The 12,610-nt window shown below is 35.0% G+C and overlaps 1 protein-coding gene and 1 long non-coding RNA gene across 2 annotated transcripts in view; both read left to right on the top strand.

The window, feature by feature from the left end:
- Nucleotides 1-1,862, top strand: part of MTNR1A (melatonin receptor 1A) — a 60,122-nt gene extending 58,260 nt beyond the window's left edge. Inside the window, exon 2 of the mRNA XM_075751985.1 lies at nt 994-1,862. Coding sequence (XP_075608100.1) covers nt 994-1,862 — 869 coding nt within the window. The remainder of the gene's footprint in view (nt 1-993) is intronic.
- The window catches only part of LOC142601751 (uncharacterized), a 1,264,755-nt gene that overhangs the window by 1,063,439 nt on the left and 188,706 nt on the right, over nt 1-12,610 (top strand). The gene's annotated exons all lie outside the window — the stretch shown is intronic.

Below are 12,610 nucleotides of genomic sequence, written 5' to 3'. Positions count from 1 at the left end.
GAAACTAGAATGGCTGGGAGGCATTCAGATGAGTTGTCATTTAAGCAACTAAAAAAAGAATATATAATCTATGCTCAAAAGATGAATTCAAAAGGTAGCTATGATAGAACCTATTGTCTTTGAAGAAAAGAGAGGGGTTTTATCAAGAATTAAAACTATCTAAAATAATCCCTCTTTGTTTAAATTAAAAAATTAGCCAAGGGAATGGATCATTGGTTAATTTTCCTGTTGGGAGGCAGAGAAAAATGTGGTATCACTAGTCTGTGGGAACTGTCTTGTTCGCTGCCCAATACCACTTCTTTTACTGAAAAGTATGTCTCTCAATTTAGGACAGACAATTAAGTTTGTGTTCAGCTAGACTTTTAGAAATTTTTATTTAAAATTCCAAAGATGCTACTTCCCAAAATATGAATTGCAATGGTTTAGTTAAGTGTTATCCAGCAGATTAAAAAAGAGTCACTTTAAAAGTCACACTAGTGAGCTTGAAATAAAAATGGAAAAAAAAAGATTTTCATTTCAGGACTGGAAAAGCTAAGGGGTAATATAAGGAAAGGGCATTAAGTTAAATATGGAAGGTAAATGTTTTTAAATTTATTAGTCATCATATTATTTCTGCTGATTTTTCAAGAGAGGCTATCTATTTAAAATGAAAGCAAGGTTCAAAGTTATGAATATTTTAATTTGATATAAATTCTGAGTCTGTGTGATTGGAAGAATCCACATAAATGAGATTATAAAAATATTAGGTCATGGTAATTAAACTTAAAGAGAGTTTTCTTTTAAAAGGTGCATCTTTAAGTTAAGCTACTTCCTTTTTAGATTAAAAATGAGTGTCTTATTTCTGATATAGGACGATGAATTTTGATCTAGAAAGTAGAAACTAATTACATTTAAAGTGTTCCACTAAGGCTGGTCATTAATATATCGAGAGAAGAAGTGACAGAAGAGAGCAAAAGAAAAACTAATATTTGCCTTTTTATATTTATTTTACAGGAAATGTGTTTGTGGTAAGCCTGGCAGTTGCAGATTTGGTTGTAGCAATCTACCCATATCCGCTGGTCCTGACCTCTGTATTTCACAACGGATGGAATCTGGGATACCTTCACTGCCAGATTAGTGGCTTCTTGATGGGCCTAAGTGTCATTGGATCAATCTTCAATATTACAGGCATCGCTATCAATCGCTACTGCTATATCTGCCACAGTCTCAAATATGACAGGCTGTACAGTGACAAGAATTCATTGTGCTATGTTTTTCTTATCTGGGTTCTAACATTTATTGCTATCGTGCCCAACCTGTTTGTGGGATCGCTACAATACGACCCCAGGATTTACTCATGTACATTTGCACAATCTGTGAGCTCAGCATATACAATAGCAGTTGTGTTTTTCCATTTCCTGCTTCCCATAGCCATAGTTACTTTCTGTTACTTGAGAATATGGATCCTCGTTATTCAGGTAAGGCGGAGGGTTAAACCAGATAACAACCCCAGACTGAAACCACATGACTTCAGAAACTTTGTAACTATGTTTGTGGTATTTGTACTGTTTGCAGTCTGCTGGGCTCCTTTGAACTTTATAGGCCTTGCTGTGGCTGTCAACCCAGAAACTGTAATCCCTAAGATTCCAGAGTGGTTGTTTGTATCTAGTTATTACATGGCATATTTCAACAGCTGCCTTAATGCTATCATATATGGACTCCTGAACCAGAACTTCAGAAGAGAGTACAAGAGAATTATTGTCACTTTTTGTACAGCAAAAGTTTTTTTCCAGGACAGTTCTAATGATGCTGGAGACAGGATGAAAAGTAAACCTTCTCCATTGATTACAAACAACAATCAAGTGAAGGTGGACTCTGTCTGAAAATGGGAATCTTATTATTGTTACTCAACAGCATCCAAATAAAGTACCTGTTTTGTTAGACCTACTGTTAAATGCTATAGTGAAATATCTCTTCTACACTGAAAGCACTTTGGTCGAATTCCTTGCATGGTATTTGGGAACTCAAGTTACAGAGCCTTGACATACAGATCCTATTATACAATGGTATAACAACACAATGATATCCTTGAGGGAATTACAAAATTTTGCATGGATACTTTTTTTTTCCTTCAATGGAGATAAACAACTAGAAAGAGACTGAAACAGAAGTATCCACATTGCCCGGCTCAATAAAAGAAATCACAAAACTATTCCTACCACTCTCTGCCTGCTTCTTCTGTCCAGGTTATGGTCCTGATTCTAAAACCTCTGAGAATCTCTTTAAAAAGACAAAATCAGATCATTATGAAATACATTAGGAAATATGAAATGAGAAATCAAGGTAATTGAAAATTCAGTAGGATTTTTGACAAGTACCTCTACCTATATTGCTTTGCTCTTAACATGGATACGATTATTCATTTTTTGGGAGATTAAGCCTCACCAGCCCTCCTAGGAATGGGATTCTCAATTGACTTAACAATTTTAAAATAGCTTTTAGGAGGAAAAATATATCTGACTGATTATCTTCAAAGCTTCAAGGGCAGGAGGATATACAGCAAGAAGAGAGTCATGATTCATCAGCTCAAGCCATTTGGGCATGAAAAAAGGTGTAGGAGGGTTGGGAAGAGAAATAGAAGTCTGGTTAGTGGAATCTTAACCTCATGAAACCCTGGGAAATGATAAATATTTGCAGGATGAACATTCAACATCTTTCTTAACTTGATCTCTTAAGAATAGCCTGAGACTATAGGTTATTTTGTAATCTGCCATAAATAAGCTTTTCAAAATAATAGGTGTTTACCACAATAATGAACATAGTCTAATAACCTAGAAGAATTAGACACCTTTAAATAATAGAAAGGAGAAAATGCTACTTATGACCCTGGTACAAGGAGGAATACCTGACTCTCAGGACAGGGCCTGCTATGCGAACTTTCCACAGACAGCAGGCACCTCTTCAGTGAGGGAAAGCATGCTGTGAAGTGAGGAAGAGTAGCTAGACAGGCTGTCTCCTGCAACAATGAATCTCTGCTTATAATGAAGTCCTCTGGTGGAGAAAAGCAGTTCACAAGAATAGGATTCACCTTCAAATTGACCTTGAAAAGAAGGAGCATTTGCTTCTAGAAAGATGCTCCAACTGTCATACCTTTTAATGCTCAAGTGTTCATACCTACACTGATGTTCAAGTACACTTGAGCTTTTCCAAGCCAATTCCAATCATTTCATCTGGACCAAGAGTTTCTGAAGAGCCATCAGACTTCTGTTAATCTATATTAAAATGTGGACTTGACCTAAACAATTAATTTAAATTATTACTTGCTGTACTGGAGATTTTCTTGAGCTTCTATGTCTTAGAAATTGTCCCTTTATGTCATATAATTCCTTACACTGCATACAAATCTAACAGCATTTCATCTTTCTTGGATCATAGATTAGTGTACCCCTGACTCAATAATGAACTGAAAAGAACAGATTCATATTTACTTGAAAACCCTACTGACACTTCATCAACTGACCGATTTCTTACCTTAAAAATAGGTGCCTCATGTCAAGTGGACAACGGAACTAATGAACAACATTGTAAAACCCGGAGATGACCTAGCAAGTCAATGCATTGCCGAGGTGCTTGACTCATCTTTGTTTACATTTGCCAGTTAGAACCACTGTGTAAATAACCAGCTCTCTTCTATTGTGGTATCATCATATGATGCGATATGATACAACATGATTAACAGCATAAAGTATATCACAGCTTTCTTCACTGTGATTTCATCCTTGGAGGATGCTTAGCTCTGTAATTTTATTGCTTTGTGTGTAGTGATTTCAGAATAGCAAGGGAGGCGTGACCACCTTATAAGAAAAGAAGTTTTTCATGTAAGAAAAAACACTATTTAAATTCTTACAAAACTTGCCTTATTTAAAGTATATTTTCAATGAAAATAATGTCTTATGATGCATCTAATTAAGTAGCATATAGTTTAAGTAGCTTAATCATGAGTAAATTTAGAATTCTGAAAGATCTTTCACTTGCCATTTCCAACAGAAAATGTACGTGTTTATCATGTCTACATATTTATGAGCCGGTTCAAGATACTGTATCCAATATTGTGGGTTATCTGAGGAATTAAAGTCCCTTGTAATTCACAAGTGCTAAAATATATTTTTGATTATAATGAAATGGTTTGCTATATGCAATAAAACATATTATACCAAAGGTATATATTTTATTGAATAGGCCTGTAATAAAAATGGAGAGCATTTTTCAGATTGCTATTTTGAAATATTTGTATTAAATCTAAATCACAGAAATGTGCATGTTGGTGATGTTATGAGCTGCTAAATATAGCAATAATTTTAAGAAATTAATCTCTTGTTCTTCTTTGGGGGAGTGAAGAGTGCTAGTCCTTAGAATTTAGTTTAATATGGATGAAAAATTTAAGAAATATCTGCTTCCCTCTTCAAATTAATTTTGCATTTACTGCCATTCTGAAGTACGTTTTAGGTAAGGTTTGCAGAACCACTCATTGCAAAAGTGAAAGAATAATGATGCTTAACTCTGCAGTAAGCATTTCTTTTAATCAGATTCTATTGCTTCAAAGAACTCAGTGATACACGTAAGACAATCAGCAGCCTTATCAGCTGCTCATTGACAATAAGCATGACAATGTAAGTCAGCACCTCACAAGATCAGACTCTTCATGGTCAACGTAAAAATAAATGATGAAAATAATTGTGATTTACATCCATTCTAAGGAGATGGAGTTAGAAGCTCACCCAAAATTAGTAGCTTCTGTGCAAGTGAATGAGCCATGATGTGTTTTTTACATTACAAGTCATTAAATTTTCCCCTCTATGAAAGGCTAGCTTAGCACGAATGCATTATTTAGAGTTCTATCTGGAAGTTTTAGATAGTGTACTTGACCTGTAGCAGTCATCAGCCCTGGATGGATTTAAATCTAAAACATGAGTCTTGGCAGTCTACCAGATCTGCAGGGACCCATCCTTTTCCTATTTCCTATCCGTTTCTGGTCTGAGCCCCAATGAAGCCAAAGGACCTCTGTGAAGGAGCAGTGAACACCCATATGCAAAACACTAAAGACTCATAGACTAATTGACCCCGACCTTATCCTACAAGAAATTCTTTCTTATATCACAATCTTGATTATGTTAACAGTCTGAATATGATCTTATATCAACACATCTTGAACCCGTACAGATAGATAGTTTTACTGGTGGTCATCTTCATTGCAAACTTCACGTTAACAGAGAAGTTTGGCGTTATTTCATATTTACCAGCAAAGAGAGTATTAATGAATATATTAATATCAATTAACAGGATATTTATTGTAGTTAAACTGTAACTGTATGCAACAATGTAATTTAATTTGGAATAGCTCACTTAAGTGTGCTTTGCACATTTTCTTCTTCCACTGGGCTAGTGGAAGTTCATAGATACAAAGCAAATATATGTTATTTCAATAGGCATAATATATAGAAATGATTTTACTATTTTTCTTTTTCTTCTTATTTGTTTTAGAAGGTAAGTCTTTGAGCCGTCCATAATAAACATACTATTGTAATCAGTCTGTATTGCAGTGTATAGTGCATTCTTCTATAATTGGTTAATATCATACCTTTTTCTTCTTTTGGACCACTTTTGAAAGGGTATCATGTTAAATCTGATTAATTATAACATACTGAAGGGAACTGTTATTTCCCTTAAACTGCACTGAAAAAACAATCTTAAAAAAAATCTCCTTAAAAACTGTTATTTCCCTTAAACTGCACTGAAAAAACAATCTTAAAAAAATCTCCTTAAAATATAATACACAAGTGCATAAGTATATGTGGTCACCAAATTTAAAATAGAATTTCAGAAACTCTTCTGTTTGAACATCTTGTTCACAAACTGTAGTAATACAGATGGACTGTTATTCTTTAATTCTTTTCTAATAACTGCACTTTCTAAGTATCATTAATATGGTTTACAAATAATTAAGAACTACAAATGTCTGTCATCTTGTCACTGAGACTTGGGAAATCACACGTGCTAAAGCCAAATTTCTTGGAAGAAAAAGTATTCAAGTAGTGGCCTGGCTTATAGCCCATGTACTGTAACTCCAATTTTTGCCTGTGTTAAGTAAGAATTCCATTATGTGGTTTTATGAATTTACTCATTAAAAATGTTATTCCTACCTCAAATATGTGTCTGAGAGATTGCAATAAAGAATAGAGTGGAAAAGACTCACAGTACAAATCAATAGCCTTTAGAATTTTTAATAGAAGAAAAGTAAATTCAGCAAAGAAGTACGTGTATTAATAATGGTCACAGAAAATATTTTCCCAATTCAATAAAATACTCGTCACCGAAACCGTCCCTATTACCAAACACTGAAAAAAAAATGCATATTTTGAGAAGCAAGTTATTCATAAATGGTATTTTATGAATATATATATATATAACACAAGCAATATATGTTTCATTTCTAAGGAACTCATCAATTGTCAGCTGTCCAGGTTGTGGGAGAATGTGGATTTGCTTGCTAAATATCTGCAAAATTAACCTCATCCAGTGGAACTCTCTCTGTGATTTGTCATTTTTATAAGTAAATATATTAAGTCAGCAGTCTTTTATTTGGCTTCATTCTTACAGTCTAAATAGTATCTATTCAGCAGAAAATTGTACCAACACAAGAGATTTGGGCAATCCAGAGACAAAATAGTAGTTTACCATTAGTCTTTCTGCTTATATTGTATCAATGCACAAGGGTTTAATTTAATGGCAACAAGAATTTTACTTAGCATGTTTGTTTCCAGATTCTACAAGTGCTTATACTCAAACACATACTCTTCACTCTTCTTCAATATGTACAAATATTCAGTTTTTCATAATGTATATAAAAGTCAGGGCAATGCAATGAGATTATCAGGTATATGGTTCAAACCAGAATATTTTGCCACACCATTTAAGCTGTGGAATTTTTCGCCACAGAGCACTGCCTATACAAATTCCAAATAAATACACTAAAAACAATTGCACTGATTCACAGCAAGAAGATTCCCTAGGGCTAGCAAGCACAAAAGTACAACTTTGACCAATAATTTACCTAATCACCAATAACTGCTAATACTGTAGAAACTATGTTTTAAAAATATAGCACAGTCAAATCCCAGGAAAGTAGGGTAGGGTAGGGTAGGACAGGGCAGGACAGCCACTCAAATTACAAATTACTAAGTAGGCTTAGTAACAAGAGAAATACATATGTGGGTAAGAATGACATCAAAATTGTAATTAACTTCTACTAAGTAAATTAATAAGATACTTTTGTTCACTTTTTAATGATACAATATCAGATGCTTAAAAATTCACATGGAAAAACTTCATTAAGCCCTTTCTAATTATTTTTAAAGTTACATAAAAATTTTGTATAGATCTATGGATTATATATGCATGGTCTACAAGCCATGTAAAAAGATGTCCCACAAATGCTATATTCAAGTAGATGTTTACATCCAGTATAAGGAAAAATAGCTACTAAAGGCACATTAAACCAACTATAAAGCCCCCAGATCCCCAAGTTTCTGTTTCATACTGGCTGAAAGGCTAATATGCCAACAATTTGTTCACTATTTTCTAGTCTTTCCTGAAAGTTTAATAACATTCAAGGTCTGTCTCACCATAAATTTTGCCTAGCTTGAAAACAGGAATATTAACTGCTTCATTAATATTTATATTCATACAGATCATCTCTCCCAACCAATTTTGATGTTAATGCAATTTTCCACACAATTCCTAGAAATACATCTCCTTCCCAAATTCATCCTTTCTCCTTTCTGATCCCAAATGACGTGCTTTCTTTCCTCAGTTCTGACCATGCTATCAGCTTGGTTGACCCTATTCCATCTATCCATACCAGTGAATGCATGCCATAATGTTCTTGAGTCTGAAATGTCCCTGTCCTATTGTGATCTATTATGACCACTTATGTTTTTTAAGAGTAGTTTTATATCAATTAAAGACCTTCTAACAGACAAATTAAATACAATTGTTTCAGTACTAGTCACCCTCAACAATCTATGATTTAATACAAGCATAACAATTTATAACAAGAATAAACCCCCACAGAGTTCTATTCTTTAAATATAACCCTTGCCTTATAATCTTCAACATAATTTTATTTCTTTTAAATGCTCATGAATACCATTATTGCTCCCATCTTTTTCTCTGCATGTCAAGAACCCAGCTTCTGTACTGAGAGAGGAATTAAATAGTCACTAGAAGAAGGGTTGCACTTGAAATCTCCTATGTGCTGTGACAGGAAGGGAAATCAAATTCAGGGTAGGTACCAGTAAGTATTGAAGCATTTGACAAAAAAAAATGTGTGTCACCTAAGATTTTAAAGAAAGAAGTTATACCTTCTTTCAGGAAAAGCTCAGCAATAAGGAATAGTTAGTAAGGAATCATCCCTCATCAAAAGGCTGTTATGGGAAAAAGGGAGCCCATCTTTTATATGAAACCAAGATTTTATTGCTAGTCTAGTTAATGTTTTAATGGTCTAACAAAAAAATGCAAATTATTCTTAGTCCTGTTACAATTAAACTAACACTCCAAGTCCACATCATCTAATTATTACAGAAAATCCTTATTGATGATTAATTAATTCATGTATCTGTCTACACATTAAGTATAGTTTTATACATAAAAACTTCCTAGCATCTACCCCTTTTTCCTGTTTTTGTGCTCATCCTTCCACAGTTCCTCTGGGTCATTTTTATTCTCCTATCTGTTGAGATGAAGAAGAGGATATAAAATTTTTTGCAACCCATAAAGCCACTCAAACCTCAAAGCCTGAAGGAAAGGACCAACATGGGTGCAGTTTCTCTGTGTGTAAATTTGTTTATAACACTTTTTTGTTTTTATTCTTAACAGCACAGCTGAAAGGAGTAGTGGAATAGTCACTCCCTCATCCTACAGGAGATAGCATTTGAAACACAATAGTGACAGCTCATAGTGAAAAGTCCTATGCTTACTGGGATATTTTTTGTCATGTGAGGTCCAGGAAACATGAAGATACAGAGTAGTCATTTTGTCATCCCAAATAGACTTAAAGGTCTATTACACAGATGTCTGCTATTAATTTGAAATCTAAGGGCCAGGCAGTCTGGTCCTAAATAAGACTCTCCTATCTCTTTTATTGTTTCTGTTTTACTCCTTCAATACATGTCTTGCATTTCATTCGCAAATTGCTAGAAAACTGTTGTCTGGGAAAACACTAATCCAAAGATAGAATCCATCTTACGCAATCACTTCACTGCTGTTAGAAATTGTTTTCAGAGCAATTAGGACAGTATCTTGAAATAATCTGTAAGTTTCTTTATTAATACAGAAAAGCAACAATTCTTTCTATTTTTTCAGTTAATTTATCTTCTCAAAATATTTTCTTGATATCTAAGAAGTGTTCGCAAAATACAGATAATACTACCTAATGCATTATTTCTCAGCAAGTAGAATCATAGAATCAAAGAATCATAGAATCATAGAATATTTAAGGTTGGAAAAGACCTCTAAGATCATCAAGTCCAACTGTTTACCCAACACCACCATTTCTGCTAAACCATGTCCTGAAGTGCCACGTCTACACGTTTTCTGAACACCTTCAGGGATGGTGACTCCACCACCTCTCTGGGCAGCCTGTTGCAATGCCTGACCATCTTTTGGTAAGGAAATTTTTCCTAATATCTAATCTAAACCTCCCCTGATGCAACTTGAGACCATTTCCTCTTGTCCTTTCGCTAGATACTTGGGAGAAGAGACCAACACCCACCTCACTACAACCTCCTCTGAGGCAGTTGTAGAAAGCAATAAGGTCTTCCCTCAGCCTCCTCTTCTCCAGACTAAACAACACCAGTTCCCTCAGCCGCTCCCCATAAGACTTGTGCTCCAGACCCTTCACCAGCTTTGTTGCCCTTCTCTGGACATGCTCCAGCACCTAAATGTCCTTCTTGTAGTGAGGGGCCCAAAACTCAACACAGTATTCGAGGTGTGGCCTCACCAGAGCCGAGTACAGGGGGACGATCACATCCATACTTCTGCAGGCCACACTACTCCTGATACAAGCAAGTAGAAGAATTCAAAATAAAAAATCCAACAGGTTGTCAAAGAAACAGCTGAGTAACATTTGTATTGAAACTTGAAATAAAATATGATCAAATCTCCAGAACAACTTTCAAATCATGAGAATAATTTTTCATACGCTCCTTATTTAGGACATAGCTTGCATATAAACACCAGCACAGTCATAAAAAAAAAACAACTATCACTGTTTTTCACAGATGAGTATGTATGTTCAGGAAGGCAAGCCAAGACACTGTTGAATGTTCTCATAAATAACTCTGCAGAGTGTCATTGGGTCACATCTAAAGACAAATATTAGTTATTACGAACTAACCATGTAATCATAGTTAAGAGTAGAATGATGATCGTGTGGCCAGATGGAATGAAAAAGTTCCATTCATAATAGAAATACACAAATAAGGAAATTCAGAGCAGTGTCTGTAGCCACATGAATGCATTCTTAAACAGGCATTCAGTTTCAGTCTCATCAGTTACTTTATTTTTTAGTTTTCTTGTTCAGCATCACAACCCATGAACAATGTTCCATGATACTGAGAACAGCAGTTTAGCATCTGTCTGGAACATTCTTGGTTTCAGTTCTTCCTTCTATTTTGGAGGAAGAATATGTTCAAGGAGAACCCTGATAATGCATTCCAACTACGTCTGGATACAGCTGGGTATACATAATTGTAGGCAGCTATGAAAATTAAGTTTCCATTCAGTAAAGAGTAAGTAACAGCCATAGGGAATGACTAAGGCATTTGAAAATCATATGTATTACATTTGTTTTGTCAACACCAAATAACAAACTATACTGAACTATTGGACTTGCATTTCCCGTTATCCTTCATTTCATTTCATTTCATTTCATTTCATTTCATTTCATTTCATTTCATTTCATTTCATTCAACTCTAATGCTTTCTAGCTGGTGGAGATGTCAACATAAAATTTTCAGGTGGACTTTACACATGTGTCTGTGGGGGTGTATGCATGTATGGTCTATGGAGGTGGGATAGAACAATATCTTGTAAACTAAAATAGTAAGGTTACTTCTTGTTACCAGTAAGACAATAATTGCTAGCTGCTATAGGTAGAAAACCACAAAAGAATGGCTGGTACCTTGTAGATAACCCTGTAGTGGGTCTCCCTTTCTCTCTCAGCCTGATTTTCTACATGCTCGTCTCTGCCAGCCTGAGGAGAGGCAAAACAGGCAGAGCAGACTTCCAGCTCCAGGGTTTACCTCCTGATCTGATGCGTTGCAGTGCTGGGCTTGGTGCTAGCAGAAGCACCGTGCATGCTTAGTGCAAGAGGGAAACAACTTTGCTGGTGTTTATGAAGTTCTGGTGGGCATGGAGCACACTAACCCCCTAGTAAAAGCCATCCCTGTTTCATTTTCCTGTCTGCTAGTCCTAATTGCTTCCTTTCCTAGGCAACAGAAAGCACATGTGCCAATACCAGGGATCAAGGTATTAATGGATTTGAACTGAGTCGTGACAGCAGATCCTGTGAAGTTTTTTCTTATTTTCAAGGCTTGCCAATCTAATTGGCAGAATTTCATTAGTTTTCAGACAGGGAAATTTAGAATTTTCTGAGTTTGCTGTTTCTAAAAAGCAGGTATTTTAATTCTGGAGTTGAACCGAAATAGAATGTAAGTAATTTATACTAAAATAACACAATTTCTGTTGTTGAAATTTGCTATATCACATTTATATCAGCATATCTTGCAGATAAAGCAAGTTTGAATTGTTTTGTATTTGAACAGGATGAATGAAAACTTTTCAAGTGTTACCAGTGAATTTTATCCAGTCATGATAATCAATACTAGTTCAATTTTATTATGGAAGACTGGAAACATTGTCATCTTTCGGACAAAATGTATCATCAGGGCACCACTATTTGTCTTTTTTTAGAGGACACACCATGAAAGAATCGGTAAGTTATGTCCAAATTCAAGCCTGAGTTATATTCTCCCTGCCTGAAGGTCTCCCCTCTGTTTTAGAACTAACCTAGTATATTCTTCCTTTCATGCAGGAAAAATTTTTTTAACATTGATATGCATTACTACTCCATTGCAACAGGAATTACAGTCCCAGGATGGCTATACTTCAGTAACAAATGAGAGAGGCAGCACAAATCATTCCTTTAACCACCCTTCAAATACATACATGCTTTTGCTTGCAAATAGTGTAGGATAAATTCTCCCTACTCAAATCCACATCATGAATTTGATTTCTTTCTGGAAAAAAGAGTGAGACTTAACCAGAATTAAATGGAATAGACTGCAACTGGTCCCGTGGGTCACTTTTTGAAATTTGGGATTGCCAGCCTTAATTCTTCACAAAACATGAATCAACCACACAAAAGCCTGAGAATGGCATCAAACAAAAATGTGATTTCAAATAATAATAAAAATAGAGTACTTTAATTTGCTTTCCATTTTCAGGTCTTTAAGATGCAATAATATTCGTATTATCACTCCTTCCTTAAAACCCAGAGCACTAGACATTTAGT

Source organism: Balearica regulorum, chromosome 4 (assembly GCF_011004875.1).
Source record: "Balearica regulorum gibbericeps isolate bBalReg1 chromosome 4, bBalReg1.pri, whole genome shotgun sequence".
NCBI classification, from domain to species: domain Eukaryota; kingdom Metazoa; phylum Chordata; class Aves; order Gruiformes; family Gruidae; genus Balearica; species Balearica regulorum.
This window is presented reverse-complemented; position numbering and strand designations above follow the sequence as displayed.